Source organism: Polypterus senegalus, chromosome 2 (genome assembly GCF_016835505.1).
Source record: "Polypterus senegalus isolate Bchr_013 chromosome 2, ASM1683550v1, whole genome shotgun sequence".
In the NCBI taxonomy this organism is placed as follows: Eukaryota; Metazoa; Chordata; class Cladistia; order Polypteriformes; family Polypteridae; genus Polypterus; species Polypterus senegalus.
Window position 1 is genome coordinate 101437102 of NC_053155.1, and position 24262 is coordinate 101461363.

Consider the following 24262-nt stretch of genomic DNA (forward strand, 5'->3'; position numbering starts at 1 on the left):
CCTCCATTAGCTGGAGCACACTTTATAGCTCCCCTTTTTAAAAATGAGGATCACCACCCTGGTCTGCCACTTCAGGGGTACAGGTCCCAAAGACCATGCAACAATGAAATAGCATTTCAATGATGTCAACACAATGTCTAGAGCAATATTTCTAGGCCTGCTCCTGGGGCCTTGCCACTGTGGAGTTAACTAACTCAGCGACCTTTATTAAGGAAATGGGTATTGATTCCCCATTAGCTTTTGTCTCTGTCTCTTCCACAGAGGGTGAGACCATCAGGTTCAGAAGCTCCTCAAAATGTTCCTTTCATTGCCAGCCTACATCCTTAGTCTGGGTCATCATTTCTCCACTTTTGCTGAGAACTGCCTGGGTAAAGCCCTTCCTTTCCCTTTTGAGTTGTCTGGCATTTTGTTAGAGCCTCTTTCAGTTTGAATGATAGTCGGTTTCCATGGTCACATCGCTATGTGCTCCCTGATTGGAGAATGTGACTGCGTTGATATGGATTGGGCCCCATAATTCCCCTTTGACCTATAAATCAAAAGTGTGGACACTAGAGGTTGAACAGAAATCTGCTGACAGTACTCCATCATAATACACAGAAGTGAGATATGGTGTCCCACAGGGCTCAGTAATGGGACCTTTTCTATTCTCAATTTACATGCTTCAACTGGGATCTATCTTTAGGAAACATAATGTTAATTTTCACTCGTATGCAGATGACACCCAGGTATACCTTTCATTTAGATCAAATGAAGTTTCTCCGATGTTGTCTTTAATTAGTTGTGTTAGTGGATTAAAGGAGTGGATAAATGAGAACTACTTGTCTTTAAACACCGATAAAACAGAGATGTTAATTGTTAGAGGGAATGACGCAGATCACAACAATATTTTGTCATCATTTAACTCAGTTGGAATCCCCATTAATTTTACTGAATCAGTCTGCAATGTAGGAGTTATCTTTGACTCTAGCATGTTATTTAAAGCGAATATTACAAAGCTGTCCAAATCATGTTTCTTCCATCTTAAAAATGTTGGGAAATTAAGGCGCTTTCTAAATAAACAGGATTCTGAGAAAATAATTCATGCATTTATTTCTAGAAGGATTGACTACTGCAATGTGGTGCAGAAAAAGGCAGGCAAAACAACGGTGCCACGGCCCGCCTGCCAAGTTGTTTTGCCTGCCTAAGATAAAGTCATCCCTGATGAAAGATCGCAGGAATTGTGGGAAAGAGAGGTCCTTTCATCGGATTAGTGCTATTTTAGCTGTGGAATGGCCAAATGGGGGAGGCAGCTTGATGAATGAGGTCTCCAGGACTCTAAACAAATCCAAATCATATTATGTGATATCATCTACTGTTAAATTCTATTCTGTATTTCTAAAATTTTTATTTTTATACTGTATCGAGGATTTGTTCTGTTCTATGTATTGTATTGTATTGACCCCCTTCTTTTTGACACCCACTGCATGACCAACCTACCTGGAAAGGGGTCTCTCTTTGAACTGCCTTTCTCAAGGTTTCTTCCATTTTTTCCCTACAAGGGTTTTTTTTTTGGGAGTTTTCCTTGTCTTCTTAGAGAGTCAAGGCCGGGGGGCTGTCAAGAGGCAGGTCCTTGTAAAGCCCATTACGGCACTTCCTGTGTGATTTTAGGCTATACAAAAATAAATTGTATTGTATTGTCTTTTGACAGGGTTGGGTGTCTGGCTAACTTTCAGAACAAAATGCAGAGTGAAGGTGGAGTGGTGAGCATGAGTTAAAGCTCGAGTATGCTGATAGTTTTTTTTCCTTCTTTAATGTAAATAGTTTTTGAGTTCCTTTTTCCTGCTCGTTCACTGGAGGAGAAAGAATGACATGTGTTTTTGTGTATATTTTTTCATCTTTCTTCTTAATTATTCTTGGTGGAAGAAGGAAGAGGATGTAATTTTTGAATAAGATCTTTTAATTGATTTTTTTTTTCTGTTCCATTCTTGATTTTTGAGTGGCATAGGAGGAAGGAATGGTATTTTTGTAAATATTTCCGTTTTGTTGATTTCAACTATTTTTGCTGTGTGTGTGTGTTGTTAGGACTAGATTTTTTATTTAATGATTTGGATTTTTGTTTTTTCACTATTTTTGTTTGTAGTACATGTTAATAAAGAGCACTTGTTTTTCTTCACTTTTGTAACTTTGTGTTTGTGTCTTTCAGATCTCAACATGGATACACTCAAAACACAAGAACTACAAGAGCCCAAAGTATAGCCTGGAGCCAATTCTCACTACATGGGGTTTCACAGAGGTTGAGATGTTTATCTTGCACTACTTCTCATATTGTCAGCATATTTTAACATCAACCTGCACTTTCACAACAAAAAAGAGGAAAACTAGTAGAAAAAATGAAAATGACACAAAAGAAAAAAATGACTTCTTAAATCCTCCAAATAAATTAGATAACTGATTAAGTCAACATTCATTTATGGTGGAAGAGTGGACAATTACAGTATGTGTGTAATTCGCTCGCCCTAACTTTAACCACTGAAAAAGCAGTTTAAACAGATAGCATCAAAGCGTTTAAGGCTAGAGCTGGTTTATGATGTGTTGGTACAGTTTTGTGTTTATTTATTTTAATAGTATTGTAGCGACCCGGCAGTTTATGGTGGAAGAGTTCACTGATTTTGTTAATGTTTTTCCTGTTGTATTTATTAATTTCTTAACTTGTAAATAATGTTGTGTTTGTGTTCAATTAGTTGGGTGGGTTTGGGTCATCGCCGTCCACGGTTATGTGAAATGTGTCCTGCATGACCTTGACAATGGCAGCGCAATAATGTCGAGCTTTGTTTTCTGGCTATCTGTGAATAAAGAGATACAACAGGACAGAGCTGTATTTATTGCTAAGATTTCATCTAAGCAATTAATGCCGAGACACTCGGAGTCGTGCGGGGTATGGGACATGAGTGCGTTACTTAAGAAGCTGGGTACAGGCTAGAGTTGGTGTATGGGACATGATGTGTTACTTAAAGAGCTGGGTACAGCTGCGTGCATAACACTTGTAGCCGACAGCTTGGGAGAGGTGCACGGCAGAGATCGGCTTTAAAAACTTCAAGACTCGACCACGGGTCGCTACAGTATTGATAATAGTAACATCACAAGTGAAACCATTTGTTTGGCAGTTGCTACAAAATAATGCTAGGGATGTGACCTCTGTACTGCATAATGTCTGGCATCATGGAGGCTGGATGGGTGTATAATTGTGCTCATAGTTTCTTTGTAATAAATGAAAGACTCTACTGAAACTATTACTTTAAAAATCTAGAACTTAATTTGAATTTTAAAAAGACAGTTACCTACAATAATGAGCTTGACTTTCCCCAACAACCTGTTTGTTACTCTCTTATCTTACACCTGCCTGTCAGTATCAGTTTCAAATTATGTTTTACTGTTATAAAAAATGTGAATAAAAACATACTACTGTAGATTATACCCATCAATGTACAATGCTTTACACATACAACAATATACATTTCTGCAAAGAAAGAAACTTTCGTTTTTTATTTCCATCTTAAATGTTAGAACTTTTATAATCTTTAAATGGAAGAGAAAACTATGTGTAAAAAGGTAAGTGTGTAAACATGTGTTACTCTTTTTCCATAATTTTCTGATTATATATAATTTTAAATTGTCCTTACATTCTTTGTTGTTCTTTTCATTTTGTTTTGAGCTAGAATTTTATGAGCATTGCTGGTCTCTGGTCATTTTTTTGCAGTTGCTACAGTGGAACAGTTGAGAGTGCATGAAGTGTGATGTCATCGTTGTGATGGTTTAAAGGTCAGCATTACTGAATTTGATTTATACAAACCACGTTTTTTGCATTTGAAATAAAATAACTGTTGTACTGGACTCCTTAATGTTGGAATTACAGCATCTGATTCCTGTTTCTTTGTAGTTAGGGTATGAGGTACAGATGCTGGCCATAAATATTGTATATTTAGATGAGTCTGTTGACCCCCATTACATTTGATAACCTTTTACTTACACATTTTGTACAGAACACAATAAAATATTTACTGTTTAATACAAAAATAGTGCAATTATTTACGTTTATTATATACAGCACACCAATTATTACAGTATACATAATGCACAATTTAATATTTTAAATTATTATGAGAGAAAAGCATCACAACATAATTCATAATCTTATTAAAAGAATAAAATTATTTCCAGTCTATTTTGAGTGCCAAATTGTTAAATAAATAGATGATATTACTAAGGATGAATGCTTATAAAAGCAATTGAGTTACATTACTCATTACTTTCAAAGAAAGTAACCAAACATGGTATAGTTGCTATTTATAAAATGTAATGTGTTATAAACAGTGCTTTAATTTAGCATTACTTTTTTTCCAGTTTTGTGTGAATATTTGCACATCTGACTGGCCAGCATTTATTACAGTATTAAATCCTAAGTCCAAATAAGAACCTTCATGAAATTGGTTAGAAAAATTTCATAAATTCCTTGTGTTTTTAAAACTTTAGATACTGCAAAAATGAATCTACATTCTACATCTGTAATTTTGGAGACACAGATTTATTAATTCCACAGATTATATAATAGCAAAAAACAGAGTAGAATTTTTCATCCCTTACACCATAAATAAGAGGACTTAAGCATCGGGGAAATAATGTAAAACTAAGAAAATTAAAATATCGCACATCTGAAAAAATGTTAAAACTTATTTGCATAATGGGTGTTTCAATAAAAGGGCAAACCAGAGCAATTAAAGATAAAACAAGCTGAACAGCATGCAAAAGCACAGTATGTCGAGCTTTAGAGGCAGACGTTTTCTCTACAGAGGCTGCTCTTGCTGCAAACATGATTTTTACATAAGTCAATGCAATAAAGAAGAATATTGCTAGGAACACCACAAGGCAGATGCAAGATCTCAGATCAGATTGCCAGACGTATATTAGCATTATTTCATAACTGCAGATGTAACTCTCCACGTAAAAACTAACAGGCTGTGTAGCAAGTACAGTGAATAAAGAAGTACTGCCGAGGATGAATCCAAGTATCCAAATAAGCAGAACACCGAAAAGGGTGCGATGAACTGTGGAGATCTCTGCGTGTCTCAATGGAATACAGATAGCAATGTAGCGCTCCAGGCACATGGCAGTCAGAGTTAATGGTGTGTAGAAAGTAAGGGTTTCCATAAATGTACAGAACAGGATACAATACCCACCTGGAACCAATATACAAAAGTACATCAGGAGCATTCCTAAGTCTGTTACTATCAGCATCAAAGTATCAACAAACAACATGTGAGCAAACAAAATGTAACGAGTATCCTGTCGAAAGGCTTCTTTTTTAAAGAACGAGAAAAGCATCACCAAGTTGATGTAGAGGAAGACACACACAAGTACTTGTGCCAGTACTACCCTGTAAAAATTAGATTGAATATTTTTGCCATAGATGAGTACTTGACTGTTATTGTTTTGGGAGATATTCAGTTCCATGAGGTTACCTGGAATAAGCAGTAGAGAAGTGCAATTAAAATTTACAGAAAGATATATCAAAATGAATTTATTTCTTGTTATATAGTATTTCCTTTTATAGACAATCTTACAGTCCATATGCAAATGTTCTCACTATCACTATTAAAATTCATTTCATAGTTCCTTCTTTGGATAATATAGACTGTATATCATTTTAGCTATAGTGTTTTTGTTGCCATCAAAAATAGATTAATATGCCAAAAATATTAATGATGTTTAGCTTCATAACACCAGTTTTAAATAGAGCAGTGGACAAGTAAAGAAATTCCTATAGATTGTACACATTATAATTATAATAAGCTAATATGCACTTATATTATACAATATAAACAACCAAAAATATATGCAAATATTACCACTATAATGCAATAAGAGTGAGACAGGGAGTAACTATGCAATATAGCACAACAGATTCTATCTATGGCTGGACATGGAGTCTGAAAAGTGTGATTATTTGTTTTTTTTTTATAATGTGTAATCAACATATATGAACAGAAAGCATCTGAGAATTAAAATTAAATAAAAATCCTTCCATCTTTTAAATTCTCATATTCTAATGTACAATTACAGTCTTTCCTGACAGGGTCAACCACAAGGCATTAGTGACCCCAAGAGAGAAGACCTGTCCATATTTTCTTACACACACACACAAACTCACACCGGTCCTGTTTATATTACTTTTATTCTTGTACTTTTATTCTGGTTTCTAGAAATGATTTTTAAAAGGTATGGAACGTATACATTAAATACATTGTAAGCTCATAGTAACCTGAGTTGAAAGTGCACATTTTTATAAATTCAGTTTTAGGCTGGTGTCTTTGCACATAGTTCTTTTCAGTCAGCATTACAGTTCTGTCACCTCTACTATCAGCATTTAGTTTTAGAGGTCTTTTGTGTTTAAGGATTGGTCTCATTTATTATGAGAACCTTGTGAATATTATTAAGGATTTTTTACTAAGGTATTTTCAGTCAGGAATTAAATTCTAATCTTTTCATCTTTCAGTATTATATTTATTGGATATCTAAGCTAAATGACCATTGCATTTTACAAGCTTTAAAAAGTATGTCTCTTAGTCAAATTGATTATAATTAAAGAGTGCACCTGTTTGCTTATTTAACAAAGTATGGTAGAATGAAAAGTGTGCATGGTGCTGTTAGTAGTTAATTTTAATTCTTCATGGCTTTAAGAAACTGGGTTCAATTCCTAACCTGCTCGGGTTCTTTTTTTACATGCATCCTATGTCTGTTTGAGATTTCCAAGAGTACTCTAGTTTAATATAAAATGCAAAATATGTGCATGTTAGGTTAACTGGTGGATCTAAATTGACCCAAAATAACTGTGTTTCTGTGCTGGAGTGTGCTCTGTGTTGGACTGGTGACTTTTCCATTGCACGTAGGTAAGTTCTCATTTCACTGCAACCCTAAAATGAAAATGGAAAGTTCACAAACTAAATAATAGTATAGAAAGTGAAGGCTTTGACTTTATTTCTTTTCCTTAAAATAGTTAGCTGAACTATTCTCAAAAATAATTGGAGAGGACTTTAAATCGGATACCGATATAGCAGCACCTTATCGCATACGTGGATCAAATACCTCTGAACCTAGGACTTTAATTGTCCGCTATGAGAGATTACAATTCAAGCTTAATGTAATGCCACTTCTCAGACACAAAGAAGAGATTATATTTGAAAATAACCACATTAATATTTTCCTTTGTTTCTCACCCTCAACAGCTGCTAAACGTGCAGCTTTTTACAACATTTACAACAGCGATTACGGAAAGCCGATATCAGATACAGCCTCTTGTATCCTGCCAAACTGAAAGTGGATCTTCAAGACAAATATCACATCTCCTCCAAGGAGGAAGCAGAAAAGCAGTTAAGAAAGCTGATCCCGATGCTTTTTTGAAATACGAAAGTGAGTCGCATCCTGTCATGGTATGCGACACAGTGTTAGGTTTCTCGCACCAGTCAGCGAGCGGAAGCAGAGAGCAGATAAGCGAGCGGAAGCAGAGAGCGGATCAGCGAGCGGAAGCAGAGAGTGGCGGCGTCTCCCACAGGCACATAGCCCTTCGAAAGCACCCGAGCAAGTTCACCTGAGGTAAAGCCGGCAGCTGACCAGTAGAAATAACCGGCAGTGAGAAATTAAAGTCGATCGCTCAGCGGGTGGTGGAAACTTAAAGCGACGGTGATTCAGCTGAACACGGAAAGCGCTGAAGCACCTATAAAAACGGCAAAGATGACTTCAACATTTAATGTAAGTTCTATCTGCTCTCTGCCCATCGAGGGCACGTTTATATGTTGTGTGTCCTGCAGTATGTACAGCTCAGGTTTTCCGGCCGACATTGCAGATAGCTTCACCTGCCAAAAATGTTTAGTTAATTTAGAGTTAATTTAGAGTAGTTTGGAGGACCGCGTTAGGAATCTGATAGCGATTAGGCAAACCGAAAATTGGATCGACTCGGTTTGTTTAGACAATTCGGCTACATCTGATTCGGCTTCAGTCTCTAACCGTTATCAATAGTTCATTACTGCATGGCACCGTACCTGATGCACTAAAAGTGTCAGTCATTAAACCTTTACTTAAAAAGTCAGACCTAGACCCACACATACTAAATAACTATAGGCCTATTTCAAATTTACCATTTCTCTCTAAAATACTAGAGAAATTAGTCGCCAGTCAGCTTCAGTCACACCTTACGCGTTACAATCTATTTGAGAAATTCCAGTCTGGCTTTCGCACTGGTCATAGTACAGAAACGGCACTAACACGCGTTGTAAATGACATTCTGATATCCTCTGATGAAGGAAATTCCACTGTAATTATGTTGTTGGACTTAAGTGCAGCGTTTGACACCATTGACCATTCTATTTTACTGCACAGGCTAGAAACGATGTTGGGCTTACAGGCCCCGTGCTCGCTTGGTTCAATTCTTATTTATCAAATCGATTCCAGTATGTACAGAAATGTGCAGACAGTACTCCATCATTATACACAGAAGTTCAATATGGTGTCCGCAGGGCTCAGTACTGGGACCTTTACTGTTTTCACTTTACATGCTTCCACTGGGATCTCTCATTAGGAAACATAATGTTAATTTTCACTCGTATGCAGATGACACCCAGTTATACCTTTCATTTAAATCAAATGAAGTTTCTCCGATGTTGTCTTTAATTAGTTGTGTTAGTGAATTAAAGGAATGGATGAATGAGAACTACTTGTCTTTAAATACAGATAAAACAGAGATGTTAATTGTTGGAGGGAATGACGCTGATCACAGCAATATTTTGTCGCCATTTAACTCAGTTGGAATCCCAATTAATTTTACTGAATCAGCCCGCAATCTAGGAGTTATCTTTGACTCTAGCATGTCATTTAAAGCGCATATTACAAAGTCGTCCAAAACATGTTTTTTCCATCTTAAAAATGTTAGGAAATTAAGGCGCTTTCTAAATAAACAAGATTGTGAGAAATTAATTCATGCATTTATCTCTAGTAGGATTGACTACTGCAATGCGATGTTCACTGGCTCTTCAAACTGTTCTCTATACAGCCTCCAGTTAATCCAAAATGCCGCTGCAAGAATTATTACAAGAACAAGAAAATATGAACACATAACCCCAGTTCTTAAATCTTTACACTGGCTCCCAGTTAAGTTCAGGGCAGATTTCAAAATCCTCCTTTTAACATATAAAGCATTAAATGGCCAAGGTCCGCTTACTTGTCTGAACTTATCATGACTTACAAACCTGAGCACATTAAGATCTCAAGATGCCGGTCTGCTTAGGATTCCAAGGATTAATAAAATAACAGTGGGAGGTCGAGCTTTTAGTTACAGGGCCCCTAAATTGTGGAATGGTCTTCCTGCTTCCATAAGAGATGCCCCTTCAGTCTCAGCCTTTAAATCCCGGCTGAAGACTCACTACTTCAGTTTAGCATATCCTGACTAGAGCTGCTGATTAACTGTACATACTGCATCTCTGTTGTTAGTCATTAGCACTATAACATAAATAACATGATAATTATATTTGAATACTAACCCTCACCTATTCTGTTTCTTTTCTCGGTACCCAAATGTGGCCATTGGTGCCACGCCCACCTGCCAAGTTGTTTGCCTGCCTATGGTAAAGTCATCCCTGATGGAGGATCACAGGAATCATGGGAAAGAGGGGTCCTTTCATCGGAGCAACGTTTCAGCCGTGGCATGGCCAAATGGGGAGGCAGCTAGATGGATGAGGTCTCCAGGACTCTAAAAATATCCAAACCTAATTATGGTTTTTTTAAGAGTTTTTCCTTGTCTTCTCAGAGAGTCAAGGCTTGGGGGCTGTCAAAAGGCAGGGCCTGTTAAAGCCCATTGCACTTTCTGTGTGATTTTGGGCTATAAAAAAATAAACTGTATTGTATTGTATGTATTGTATTGTATGGCAAGAAGATAATACCTGCTGTCTGATCTGCTTGCAATGATACGGGTACCATAATTATACATCCTTTTTTCTTCTCTGCCATTTTTTGTTTATGTTTTAACTAGCAAAATACCCGCGCTTCGCAGCGGTGAAATACTGTCTGAATATTTTTATTAATAAAAAAGTAAACATTTTAGACTGAACGAAAATATGTAAAAAATGAATTGTTAAGGATCTCTCTGTATACCACGTTGTCAGTTCGGCCCTCTGGTTGTAATATGACTAAGCTGTGTGCTAAGCTCACTCTTGAGCATGCAACATACAGTTGGCCATGTGAAAAGAAATCCCGCCTAAAATCAATGCCAACCTTTTGTAGTGTTTGTCCCTGAGACTTATTAATTGTCATTGCGAAGCAGAGCCTTACTGGAAATTAAATGCGTTTGAATTGAAATGGGAGATTAGATGGTATAACGGGGATGCGAGGAATAAAAACTGTGTCACCTGAGGCACTGCCAGTAAATATAGTTGCTTCAATTAGGTTGTTTTGTAGAGATGTGACCTGAAGTCTTGCGCCGTTACAAAGTTTCGTGGTTGTAAGTTTCTGCTTCCTTGGTGAAGGTCGTAAACGAAAGAAGACACCGCAGTGAACACAGAAGAGAACCCGTGGATTAAATAAAACCTACACAATAACTATAAAAATCGTAATAAATGAACAATGAAACAGCGGAGAACCTGTGGATTAAATAAAAAGGCTGCTTTGTTGGCGAAGCAAGGAAAAAGGACTTTCTTATATATTGTTCGTTTATAAAACAGTGCAGAAGCTCTGAGAAAGCTGCTTCCTTCGCAAAGTAAGGAAACGACTGAAGAGACGGTGGGGACGCGGTAAGTGTTCGCAAGGCAGCTGAAGCGCTGCATTATGGGATCTGTAGTTTATTGTGTTACCAGTGCTTCATATCCCCGGGCCATTAATAACAATAATACAGTATATAAAATGATCTCGGGCGGATATAATTACACGCGGCCGGATGTGGCCCGCGCCCTTGAGTTTGACACATATGGACTAAATAGAACTTGAAAAGATATATTTTTTCAAATGTGATCGCAATTCAGATAGAGTTGACGCAAGACTACAGCCTGCATGCCTCAATAAGTCATCCTCCCTCGCTCTTACTTTTTACCGTTCATCTAATGAATACACTGAGTATGGCTTTACCAAAACAATCATTGATGGCGAATAAAGTATCCATTATTCGAGTATGTAGATCGGGGTATATATATATACCCGCGTATCGCAGCGGAGACGTAGTGTGTTAAAGAAGCTATGAAAAAGAAAAGGGAACATTTTAAAAATAACGTAACATGACTGTCAATATACAGTAATTGTTTTGTGAGTTTTACTGAGTGTTGCTGTCATCAAGGATTTGATTAGCATTATTTCTTTCAATCAGATTCGTATTTGTAGGATGTGTTGTGTTCAAGTTACATTCCGTGTTTGTCAATCGTTGTAAAGATGACAGGTTTCATTCATCGATTCGTTTCTTACTGCATCAATAAACAGCTCATCTTCTTCTTTATCTGAGACCCGACACACTGCATGCACGGGTTTTTTTTTTACACTGTCTTCCTTTAGCGGGACATTGACTTTTTCCACCGTGTGCTTTATTTCCACAGTAGCTGCATTTATGAATATGCTTGTATGTATCAGATGCTTCATATTTTTTTGCTGCCTTTTCAATTGTGTAATTCGTTTTTTGTTCAGCGCTCTTTGGAACTGTTGCTTTTTATCTGTGCACTACGTCAGTTCACGTGACCCGCTCGGTGTGCATGCATCCAAGTTTCCCAGCTGTGCTGGTGCCATGTCGTGCTATGTCCATGGCTGTATCTAATGTTACCGAAGTCCCGGCACTTAAAACTTTCTCTCGCAGTTTCGCTGAGTTTGTGCCAAACACCACCCTGACCATCTCATTTTCCTCTGCATAAGGACAGTCCTTCACCCATGAATATTTACCCGTGGCAGTTTGCTATTGGATTGCCGCTGACGGACGGCCTTATATGGGTAGGCACTAAATTACAAACAGCGACAGCCTGTCTATGAACTTAATTTAAAGTTTAGGTTTACATCGTGCTTTGTTTCCGAAGTAGCAGAACTCATGAATATGGTTGTATATGTCACTCGCTCGCTTCTTATTGTTTCGCTACCTTCACAATTATGTAATGCATGTTTTCTTCAGCGCTTTTTGGGCCTCTTACTGGTTTTCGACGTACTGCGTGATTATGTGGAAGGCGTGATGATGTCACACGAAACTCCGCCCCCACGGGTTTCAAGCTCATCTCCATTACAGTAAATGGAGAAAAACAGCTTCCAGTTATGACCATTACGATTACAAATACACGTGTAAAAAGACTGGACTGGCCAAATATGTTCCATTCCAGCTTTACAAAGAAAACTAGAGGTGTGGGAATTCTTATACATAGAACAGTCTCATTTGTAGCATCAGATGTAGTATCTGGTCCTGAAGGGAGATATGTAATTGTCATGGGCAACTTATTTAACTGTAAAGTGATTCTGATAAATGTTTATGCACCCAATGTCGATGATAGGGAATTCATGCAAAATGTATTTGCATCTATTCCCAATGTGAACACTCATAAAATTATAATGGCTGGGGACTTTAATTGTGTTTTAAATCCACTCTTAGATAGGTCTCCTGTCACAGGGGGAGACATCTAACACTGCAAAGACAATTACACAGTTTTTAACTGACCACAACTTATCAGTTCCCTGGAGGTTTCTAAACCCAAACTCAAGAACATATTCCTTCTACTCACCATTGCACCATTGCTGCTCAAGAATTGATTATCTCTTTATAGATAATAATTTCTTGTCTGAGATTAAATCTTGCAAGTACGATGCTATTGTTATTTCTGACGATGCCCCTCTGATCTTGGAGCTGAAATCATTATGCCCCACATACTCATCTTGCAGATGGCATCTTAACACACTTCTATTAGCAGATGAGAGCTGTACAGAATTTATATCAAAACAAATCAGTTTCTTCCTAGAGACAAACACATCCTCAGAGGTCTCTGCAGGAATACTCTGAGAAACTCTAAAGGCCTTCTTAAGAGGGCAGATTATTTCATATCTTTCCCACAGAAATAAATTAGAAACCAAGAAGGTATCAGAGCTAACCAGCAAAATTACTAGAATAGATCAAGAACATGCCTGGTGTCCAAGTGAAGCTCTTCATAGGAAAAGACAAGCTCTGCATTCAGAGCTCAACCTCTTAACAACCAAAGAAACTGAACAACTAATTTTTAAATAAAGACGTCATTACTATGAACATGGAGTGAAAGCTAATAAGCTCTTAGCTCAACAAATCCACAAGCAAGAAATTTGCAATACAATCCCAGCAATCACCAACATGAACGGAGATAAAATCATTGACCATAAAAATATAATGCACACATTTAGAAACTACTATAAATCCTTATATTCTACTGAGTTCAAAGAAGACAAAACACAATCTAATGCATTTCTGGATACATTACAGATACCACAAATAGATACTTTTATTGCAGAGGAACTGGTGCTATCAGAATTACTAGATGCTGTAAAATCACTTCAGAGCGGGAAAGCAGCAGGCTCTGATGGCTACCCAGTCGAATTATATAAGAAATTCTCCACTCAGATAGCTCCTCTCTTATTAGCAACATTTACAGAAGCTAGAGACAATCAAATTCTACCTCAAACTCTTCGCCAAGCATTAATCACCGTCTTTCCTAAACTAAACAAGGACTAATTACAATGTGCATCATACAGACCAATTTCACTTCTGAATAATGATGTTAAGATACTCTCCAAAGTCCTAGCTAGAAGGATGGAGAAAGTGCTGCCTTTGGTAATATCACAAGATCAAACTGGATTTATTAAAGGCCGACACTTAGCTTCCAATCTCCAACACCTGTTTAATGTAATATATTCACCTGCAAAGTCAAGCACCCCAGAGTTATTATCGTTGGATGCAGAAAAAGTATTTGATATGATTGAAAGGAACTACCCTTTCACTACATTAGAGAAATTTGCTTTTGGCCCGAATATTTGTGCATGGATCAAACTACTGTATGCCAATCCAGAAGCTTCAGCTTGTATTAACAACATTTGCTCAGACTACTTTAAACTAGAACGTGGTTCCAGACAAGGATGCCCCTTGTCGCCCTTTCTATTTGCAATAGCCATTGAACCACTGGCAATTCACTGTCGAAATACTTATCAGATAAAGGGAATTATCAGAGGACTGGAACAGAAAATGTATCTATATGCAGATGACATGGTTTTGTATATATCAGACCCACAAAATGCTGTGCCTGCGGTCTTAACAGCACTTACAAAATTTCTAAAGATCTCTTGTCTCAGAATTAATTAGAATAAAAGTGTGCTCTTTCCAGTGAATTCTCAAGTATACAATATTAGATTGGAAACCTTCAATTTTATTATTGTAGATCAGTTTAAATACCTAGGGGTAAATGTCACAAGTAAACATAAAGCTCTTTATCAACAAAATTTTGCCGTCTGTATGGAAAAAGTTAAAAAAGACTTGCATAGATGGTCAACAGCTCCATCTCACTCTAGCTAGAAGAATTAATGTTGTTAAGATGAATATCCTTCCTAAGCTTCTTTTTTATTTCCAAACTGTCCAATATACATTAATAAATCATTCTTTAAGCAATTGGATTCAACCATAACCTCATTTATTTGGAACCTATAATACCCACGTATCCAAAGTGCGACTCTACAAAGACCTAAGACAGAAGGTGGCATGGCTCTACCTAACTTTCAGTTTTATTGCTGGGCAGCAAACATACAAGCTATAAAAACCTGGACACAAATAGATGAACATACACAGGCTTGATCCACAATAGAAATAAAATCCTGCAGTACTTATCTATATTCCCTGCTTTGTACCCCAATAAATACAAGTTCACTCACTCAGAATATGGAACCAATGTAGAAAGCATTTTAAGATGGAGAATCTTTTATCTGTGGCACCTCTGCATGAGAACCACCTTTTTCAACCCTAGCAAACATATGCAGTTTTTAATACAGTGGAACATCGGTTCGTGACCATAATTCGTTCCAAAACTCTGGTCGTAAACTGATTTGGTCGTGACCCGCAGCAATTTCCCCCATAGGATTGTATGTAAATACAATTAATCCGTTCCAGACCTTAGGAACTGTATGTAAATATGTATATTTTTTTAGTTTTTAAGCACAAATATAGTTAATTATACCATAGAATGCACAGGGTAATAGTAAACTAAATGTAAAAACATTGAATAACAGTGAGAAAACCTTGAACAACAGAGAAAACTAAAACTGCAATAGTTCGCGCTATAGCGCTAAGAACTGCTCGCTAAAAACACTTTTTTTAATGAGATTTTAAGCACAGGGAAAAAATGAACATTTGGAAAATCCATAATTTATTAAACCACCAAGAAAAGTAACATTGCAACAATGCACGCTACGAACCGATCGCTGTAAACAGAAATGAAAACAAAAACAAGCCCAGTACATTCTTTAACTGCCTTCTCTACCTTATGTGTCCAGCTCTCTCTCTTGTGTGTGTGTGTCTCTCTCGCACGCCTGTATGTGTGTGTCTCTCTCTCTTGCACGCCTGTGTGTGTGTCTCTCTTGCGCGCCTGTGTGTGTGTCTCTCTTGCGCGCCTATGTGTGTGTCTCTCTTTCGTGCACCTGTGTGTGTGTGTGTATCTCTCTCTCGCTACTCTGTGTTTGTGTCTCTCTCTCTCGCGTGCTCCTGTGTGTGTGTTTCTCTCTCGCGCCTGTGTGTGTGTGTCGTGCTCTCTCTTGCTCGCTCGCTGCACAGGAAATGCGCAGGGAGACACTGAACACATACAAACTGAAAGGCAAACTGGCTTGTTCGTATACCAAGAGTGTGGTCGTGAATAGAGGCAAAAGTTTGCCGAACTTTTTGGTCGTAAACCGATTTGTACATGAATCGAGGTTCCACTGTATCTGGAGAACATTTGAGATAAAATAGTTTAGAGATCTTTATATATACAACATCTTTGCATCCTATGAACAATTACATTCCAAATTTAATTTTCCATCAACACATTTCTTTCACTATCTTCATATCAGAAACTTTGTCAAACAGAACCTGCCCAATTTTCCCCATCTCCCACCTTCCTCTATGCTGGAAAAAATATTGCTCAATCTCGAGGACTCAGACAGCATTTCTGCAATGTATAAAAATATTTTACAGTCCTTCCCTTTCAAAGATCCAAGAGGACAATGGGAAAAGGATCTCTCACTCAACATATCAGAAAAGGAGTGGAAGGTAGCAATGCAGAGAATTCATTCGAGCTCCATATGCACAAAGCATACAATTATTCAACTCAAAATTATATATTGAGCACATCTGTCTCGCTTGAAATTGTCCAAAATGTTTCCAGGGCAAGCTCCAACCTGTGAATGCTGCAGTCAAGCTCTAGCCTCACTGGGTCACATGTTTTGAGCCTGCACCAAGTTAGCATCATTTTGGACAAAAAATTTCAAGTGCCTTTCAGACAGCCTTGGTGCCACAATCCCTCCTAATCCACTAACAGCTGTGTTTGGTGTACCCGGGTGGGCTTAAGGTGGAGAAGGACAAACAAACTGTGATTGCCTTCACTACACTATTGGCATGCAGGCTTATTGTCCTTTTTTTTAAGTCAGTGGGTAACTGATGTTTTATATTATTTGAAATTGGAAAAAATCAAATTCTCACTTAGAGGATCTGTGCAGAACTTTTAAAAACCTGGCAGGATCTAATCAATAATATTTCAGAATAAGCTCTTAAAGCACTGAGGAAGTAGATTCTCTCCCCATTTCTTTTTCTTCTCCATTTATCTGTATCTGCCTAATAAACTCATCAATTTAATCATTTTTACTATTTTAAAGTTTTAGTCAGTTGCCATTGCTCTCTTTCTCAGGGGTGGGGGTTGATTTGTTTTCAATCCTATCCTATGGAATGATTACAATAAAATCAACACAATTTAGAAAAAAAATTAGTTAATTAAATAAAATTTATTTGAACATACATTGTATTTAAATTTAGTGTAGAAGGTCAGCAGGTTCTGATGCAAAAATACAGTATCCATGTATCTATACACACTTCAAAATGTAATTTGTATCCAGTGATGCATTGCATTTTGCTGTGTTTATACTGGACAGCTTTTCCTTTGTAAGGTGAGCTTATAATATCTGGAGATTTGGTTATTTAAACAGTAAACATATTTGCCTGTACCAAACTCCTGCATTTTTCCACAGTTTGCTTTAAGAACAATTTATTGTTTTTTACAAGGATACTTTGTGACTCTTTTCCCCACCATCCATCCATAACTTAGGTCACTACTTGACTATTTCAAAAATACACTTTTCCTCCATTCCAATCTTGCATTCAGATGCTTGTCCAGAACAATATCTTTTTATTAAAAATGACTTGAACAGTAGGTTCCAATGCAAAGGCACAGTGTGTATGTGCACTTACACATTATTTCATGCCATGTTTGCACTCAACAGCCTTACTGAAAAAAACAGTACAGTGACAGAGAGACTAACAGTACTGACTACAATGAGAAAGAGATATCTAACTTCTATCATTTTGTAGTAAGGAATTGTTTCCATATCTTTGACAAAAATAGCAAAGTAACTAATTGGCATGGTTTGTGATTTCAGTTCAGAAGAGTGAATATTGCACTGTTGTGGCTTGTACTTAATATCAACCTAAAGTGTGTTAGGAATGATGATAAGTAACATGATCAGCAATCCGCCCACCAGAGTGAGGTGAAGTGAGGGGTTGTCTGTACAGAGTAGGGCCTCTAAAAGTGACATATGTAAAAAACAGCATAAATATACAGTATATGGTCCTTCCTATAAATAAACCAAAGATGCCGGGAAGCATGGTGGTGCAGTGGTAGCGCTGCTGCCTCACAGTTAGGAGACCTGGGATCGCTTCCCGGGTCCTCCCTGCATGGAGCTTGCATGTTCTCCCCGTGTCTGTGGGGGTTTCCTCCAGGTGCAAAGACATGCAGGTTAGGTGCATTGGCGATCTTAAATAATCCCTAGTGTGTGCTTGGTGCGTCCTGCAGTGCAGATTTGTTCCTGCCTTGTGCCCTGTGCTTGCTGGGATTGGCTCCAGCAGACCCTCAGGACCCTGTGTTTGGATATAGCGGGTTGGATAATGACTGACTGACTAAAGATTCCTTTCCAGGAACAGAGCAACCTGAAATACACATACTTGCAATGTTCAGTTTAAGAAAAACAGGCACAAAAATGACAATGAATTAGGGTGTGATATGCAGCTGTTCTTACCTCAAATTGTATACTCATTAGTAGGTTGTCCAAAATATCATGCATTATGATGAGGATGGTCACTGCTTGCTTCCTAATAATACATTCCTGATTCTACAACAATTAAGAACATTTGTATGTCTTAGTGTGTGAAGTGACATTGCTCATTCAAAATATTGTAGCCCTAGGTAAAGAGTATGTCTTGTATAAGACTGTCTAAATCATTTACTTCCTTTTTTTTTCTTCTTTAAGAAGAATATGGCAATGAAATCATTTGCCAGAGACAATCGTAAATGTTCTAAGCACTTTAAATGAATATGGAAAATGTCTGCATTAAAGCAAGTTGTGTCTTCAAAAGAGCAATATTTATTGATGGCTATTGACAATGAGAATATCACTTCACACACTGAATATTTTTCTTGAATGCTGCATATCCTTAATGCTCAGTCTGACACACTTTAGGACAGTCTGCATCATGCATGTTACTGGTGGCAAATTCACTATAATGTCTCATGGTCTGGAATCCCTACAGATTTTATTTTTTTCTCCAGTCGTCTGGAGTATTTTTTTTTGTTTTTTCTGTCCACCCTGGCCATTGGACCTTACTCTTATTCTATGTTAATTAATGTTGACTTATTTTATTTTCTTATTGTGTCTTTTATTTTTCTATTCTTTATTATGTAAAGCACTTTGAGATACTGTTTGTATGAAAATGTGCTATATAAATAAATGTTGTTGTTGTTGTTGTTGATAGATGGTGTTGTCTTTCCGGCTCAATAAGCAAAGTTCAATTTATTTTTTAATGTACCTTTTATATTTACATGTAATGTCTCAGTCAAATGTGCACACATTTTTTTGACTGCTGATTCACATATTTCTTTTTTGATTATTCATGGACAATTATCTATTACTTAATTGAGCTATTATAACGTTATAATTCTGCAAGATGCTGTGACTGGTCTGACACTTGACATTTACAGAATATTTAATCGGTTCATCTTTGGCATTCATGCACTGTTAACATAATCAGATAAGTGTTCTTACAACATCCACTAAGATGTTTGCTGCACATTTCTATTCAGTTGCTTGCCATAGCTCTTTACAATGGCAGATTAGACTACCAGAATGGAACCAACGGGGAAGAAATTTTCAAAAAAAAAAAAAAAAAATGAGGAGTTGAATGGAAAAACTCATAATCAAGGCCTTTTAGGAGTCTAAAGCAAATAATCAAAATGAATTAGCTCAGCCAAAAATGCTAACCAAAACTCAAAGTCCGAAACCCAGGTGAAGTCCTAACTCTCTAGGAAAATTATGCACTAATTAGTAGAGAAAAAAATGTTTGGTAATTGAATCTACAAATCTTGGACATCAAGACTAGTGTGCAACACGATGTTATTTATATGAATGTGATAGTAACATGTGGTAGTAACAGAGCACTGTTGCCAACAACAATAATGCTGCTGTTATGAAAAAGTACTCAAAATAGAGGCCTTGAAATAAACTAAATGGTAGTGTGAAAATAAATAACAGTCACAATAAAAATCTAAATTAGACATGTAAAAGCAAAAAGAGAACAGAAATAAAATGTGTAATATCTAAAATCCCTAAATCATAACAGCAGCCTTTATAGTATAGAGTTTTCCTTTCAGGTAAACTCACAAGAAAAAAATAAATGTATGCATTTTATGAGGCACTCTCTGTAACAGAGCATGTTAAAGTTTGTAATGTTCATCTTACAGGCAACAAGGACTCTCCTAACAGCTTAACATTTAGATTTTATAGAGGATTAATGTTGTTTTTTATATTAGAGCTCATTTTTGCACTCCTACACATTTGTTCCTGGCTGCCTCTGCTACCACATAGCCCTATAACTGAATTAAATGGGTGCAGTAAAGGGATGCTGTATTATCTAAAGAAGCTGTACAACACTGGGGTAAAGGAAAAATAAAAAGAAATATTCAAGGGAAAAATAGTAGTGCAGGCTTAGCTACTAAATTAAACTAAGAATACATTTCAAGAGCCAGATTAAAATATTTGTACTGAATGATTTCATTGTATGTAATAGTTCTGGTGGATCTTAAATCAACAATAATATTCTATTCTATAAATGAATACAAACAGGTTATGATTTATATGATTTATTTTGAAATTGCACAAATTAAAATGAAAAATATATTTGCCCTAGTCATCACTATCAAATAAATGACATCTAATTCTAAATGTAATATGAAATATAAATATGTTACCTTAATTATTCAAAAACTTCTTCAAACAAACCAATGTGACAGAATAGTGATGGCACAATACATATTTATAGACTTTTTAAAAAAGCTTAATGCATTCTAGAGAACCTATTAATAATTGATTACGTTTAATGAAACCTTTTTAGAAGTAAACAATATTGCCTCCTGAGATACACTTAGCTTTTTTTTAGAAAATTATACTACAGAATTAAGTACTGCTGCCTTACTAATATTTTAAAACCGAAATTACCAGCAAAAGCAAAGACACTAATGTTAATGAGCTCTTTAAGAGAGCAGGGCAAATCCTGCTTCAAGTTGTTTTTATTTCAAAATTAGATCCTGTTCTCCACGTAACCTTGTCTATTGAGCATACTTTTTTGTTTATTACAGCCAGCCACATGGATAAAAGGTTTTTTTTTAATGCTTGAGTTTATGATATAGAATTGATGCACAGCTTTCAATTAAATTCAGTTCAGTTTATTTGGGGATAGTGCTTTTCACTGAGTGCCATTGAGTGCTGTAACAAGTTCAAAGCAGAATGAAACTACAATCTTGACAGATTACTAATTACATACATTTAAGTCAACTGTTTGCATGATAGGCATTTTACAGGATAACAACTATGCAGTATTCATATTTCAATTCTTTGTTCTACACTTTAATTTTAAGTACATTGAGACTGGCGGTGGTTACTGTCCCAGTCAAGTCTCTTTCTTATCTTGCAATTTTAGCAATGGTTTTCTTACTGCAACGCAAACTGTCAAACCTGCAGCTCGAAGTCCTCTCTTACTTACTTTGACAGCTCAATCAATCAATCAACATTTATTTATATAGCACATATTCATACAAAAAATGTAGCTCAAAGTGCTTTACAAAATGAATAGAGAAATAGAAGACACAATAAAAGATAAACATAAGTCAACATTAATTAACATAGAATAAGTAAGGTCAGATGGCCAGTCCTGTGGGGCACCTTTCATGCCAGCTGGTGAATCTCAGAAACTTGTCTTCTGGTTCTGTTGTGGCTTTGGGTATGCCAGACCTATTCCTCTCAAAGTTTGCTCAAGTTTCCAGGTTCCTTTTGATTGTGTAGGAAACTGTACTCACTGACATCTTGGCTTTCTTTGCAGTTTCTTTAATGGAAATATCCATAATAGTCTGTCTGTCTTCCTTTGTTAAATTGCATTTTACTTGCCATTATGATAACAATATACAGTGTAATATTGACCAAATAATGCTTTGCAGGGTTTAATAACAGAGTTTGTTCCAGTACTGTTTTTATACAGATAGAGGGTTTCTAAGCAATCAACAAAAAATTAGGACACCCGTAGTAATTGTTTCCTTCAGCTTTAAAGGCTCAATTAACTTCCATTACTGCAGAAATGCTGTAAGTTGTTAACCCATTATTTGTTCCCTTAAAAAGGGATTATTGTATAGCTCTGTAGTTGACATTATTTTTCAGTTTTTGGTAACCTGTACTAAATTGTTAACCTCCTGTAGTTTTCTGCTTATGTTAGTACCATCTCAGGTTTTTCGTTGGGCTTGAACTACTTAAATTGTAATGGAAAACTGTGGGAGTTCTAAAACTTCTGACTGGTTTTGAATGTGTTCTTAAATTAAATTCAAGAAGGTAAAGTGCTACACACTTAGTTATTGGGTTTCAACCTTTAAACTTGTCCCCTACACCCTAGCTCAGTAGTTAATAGGCCACATTATCTTTAGATCGAAGTTTCAATTATCCTTTTGATTTCTTTACTTCACTTTTTCTGGGACAAAGTCAATGGAACCTGTAGACTTCCTCAACAGTAATAGCAAAATGCAGAAACAGAACTGGTTTTTACAGTATATAATGGATGGCACATGAAAAATTAGCCATGTCTTAGTGTTAGTGCCATGAAGACTTTTATTAGTCACTAATATTGTTAATATTGTTTTTTTGTTTTTTGTATCAGTATGATGCTGCTGGATTATATGAATTTCCCCTTGGGATTAATAAAGTATCTATCTATCTATCTATCTATCTATCTATCTATCTATCTATCTATCTATCTATCTATCTATCTATCTATCTATCTATCTATCTAAACACACTATGTGTCAAGGACAAGAATATAATTCATTTAAAAAATGTTATCTCTTGCCCTACATGTACCTTCAGCACCATTCTTCTGTATCCTTGTGTGTCTGATGTCTCTTGACCGGTGCTTGTAACATCCACTCTAAGTGGAACCCCAACAATGAAACCCACTGGTCATCCCATTCCATCCTAACACTCTCTCCTTCCCTCAAGTCATTAAAAAAAATTCCTGATTTTCCTAACTCAGTTAATGGTCAAATGACTTCTGAGTCTGTACCGACAGGAGCTAATATTGACATCAACAATGATCTGTTGTACCGGAAAGCAGAATATCAGGGCAAAGAATGACGTCAACTTCTGATTCCCTGGCCTTTTCAGAAGGAGTTATGTGAGATAACTCATTACCAACTCCTTGGGGGGCATTTGGAAGATGAGAAAACCTTTGAACGCATTAAACTGAGTTTCTACTGACCAGGTATTGATTAGAAGATGCTGATATTTTGTGTTGTGTGTCCTGACTGACAGCTTACCCAAATTCCATGTTAGGAGTGAGCACCCCTTGTCCCATTGCCTCTAACTGAAGTTCCATTTGGGTGGGCTGGGACTGACATTGTTCTGCTTGAACCTTCGGCATGGGATCATAAATATTTATTATTGTTTGTGGATTAGTCCACCCAGTATCCAGAAGCCATCCCCCTTCAAGTGGCTAACACAAAATACATTTCTCAGGAACTCGTAAGGGTCATCTCATGGTTGAGCATCCCTAAAGTGATTCTCTAAAAACAAGGGCACACACTTCATATTGAACACTTTTAGGAATACTGTCAGTTTCCTTAGCATAACACATCTTAGACCTCTGTTTACCACCCCCTGATGGATAGGCTTGACATGTGCTTGACATGCATGCTTAAGCAGATGCTGCACAGGGTGGTGTGCAATGATGGTAGGGACTGGGAGCAGCTCCTTTCACTGGTGCTGTTTGCATATCACAAGATTCCACAATTCTCCACTAGGTATTCTCTGTTCAAATTGTTATACAAATGGCAATCCCAGGGACTGCTGGATTTTGCGAAAGAGTACTAGGAGAAAGAACACGCAACCCAAGCAAGCATTGTGGAATATGTGGCCAACCTGCAAGAGCACTTTTTGAAGATCAGGCCCCTGGTATTAGCACATCTGGAAAAAGCCCTACATGCGCAGGCCTGCTTGTGCTGTTGAGGAACGAACCTCTATGAATTCTGCCCGGGGGATAGACTTATGGTTTTGGTCCCCACTTCCTCCTTCAATCTTTTGGTTCACTGACAAAGTCCATTGAAGGCAAGGAGCACATATATCATGTGAACCTACTCAAATCATGAAGGGGCAACTTGGTGGAGACTGAGGCTGTACCTTACGCAGCACTCTGCATGGATGCTGGGAAGCTCAGTTTAAGGGAGACTTTAACACCCAACCAGAGATAAAAGCTACAAGTCACCATAGCCTCAGTGTGAAAGGTGGTTGTCCTGAATCCCAGGCAGATTACCATGGTGTCTCATGACATCATCACAGAGCCTTTAGTCATGGTGAAAGAATGCGTCTGTCATCTTCCTGAGGTGAAAATGGCTGAAGTAGAGACAGAGATCAGGAGGATGTTGAACTTTACGGTCATTGAAAAGAGCCA

General features: G+C 37.1%; 1 protein-coding gene across 1 annotated transcript; it reads right to left on the minus strand.

The window, feature by feature from the left end:
• Positions 1–4533: 4533 nt before the first annotated feature.
• LOC120524396 (odorant receptor 131-2-like) lies at positions 4534–5487 on the minus strand. Its single transcript, XM_039746252.1, has one exon. It carries the CDS (start codon positions 5485–5487, stop codon positions 4534–4536), a length of 954 nt encoding a protein of 317 aa, XP_039602186.1.
• Positions 5488–24262: the final 18775 nt, after the last annotated feature.

Coding starts and splice junctions, on each gene's coding strand:
- LOC120524396 (XM_039746252.1), bottom strand. CDS start 5,487: ATGGAACTGAATATCTCCCAAAACAATAACAGTCAAGTACTCATCTAT.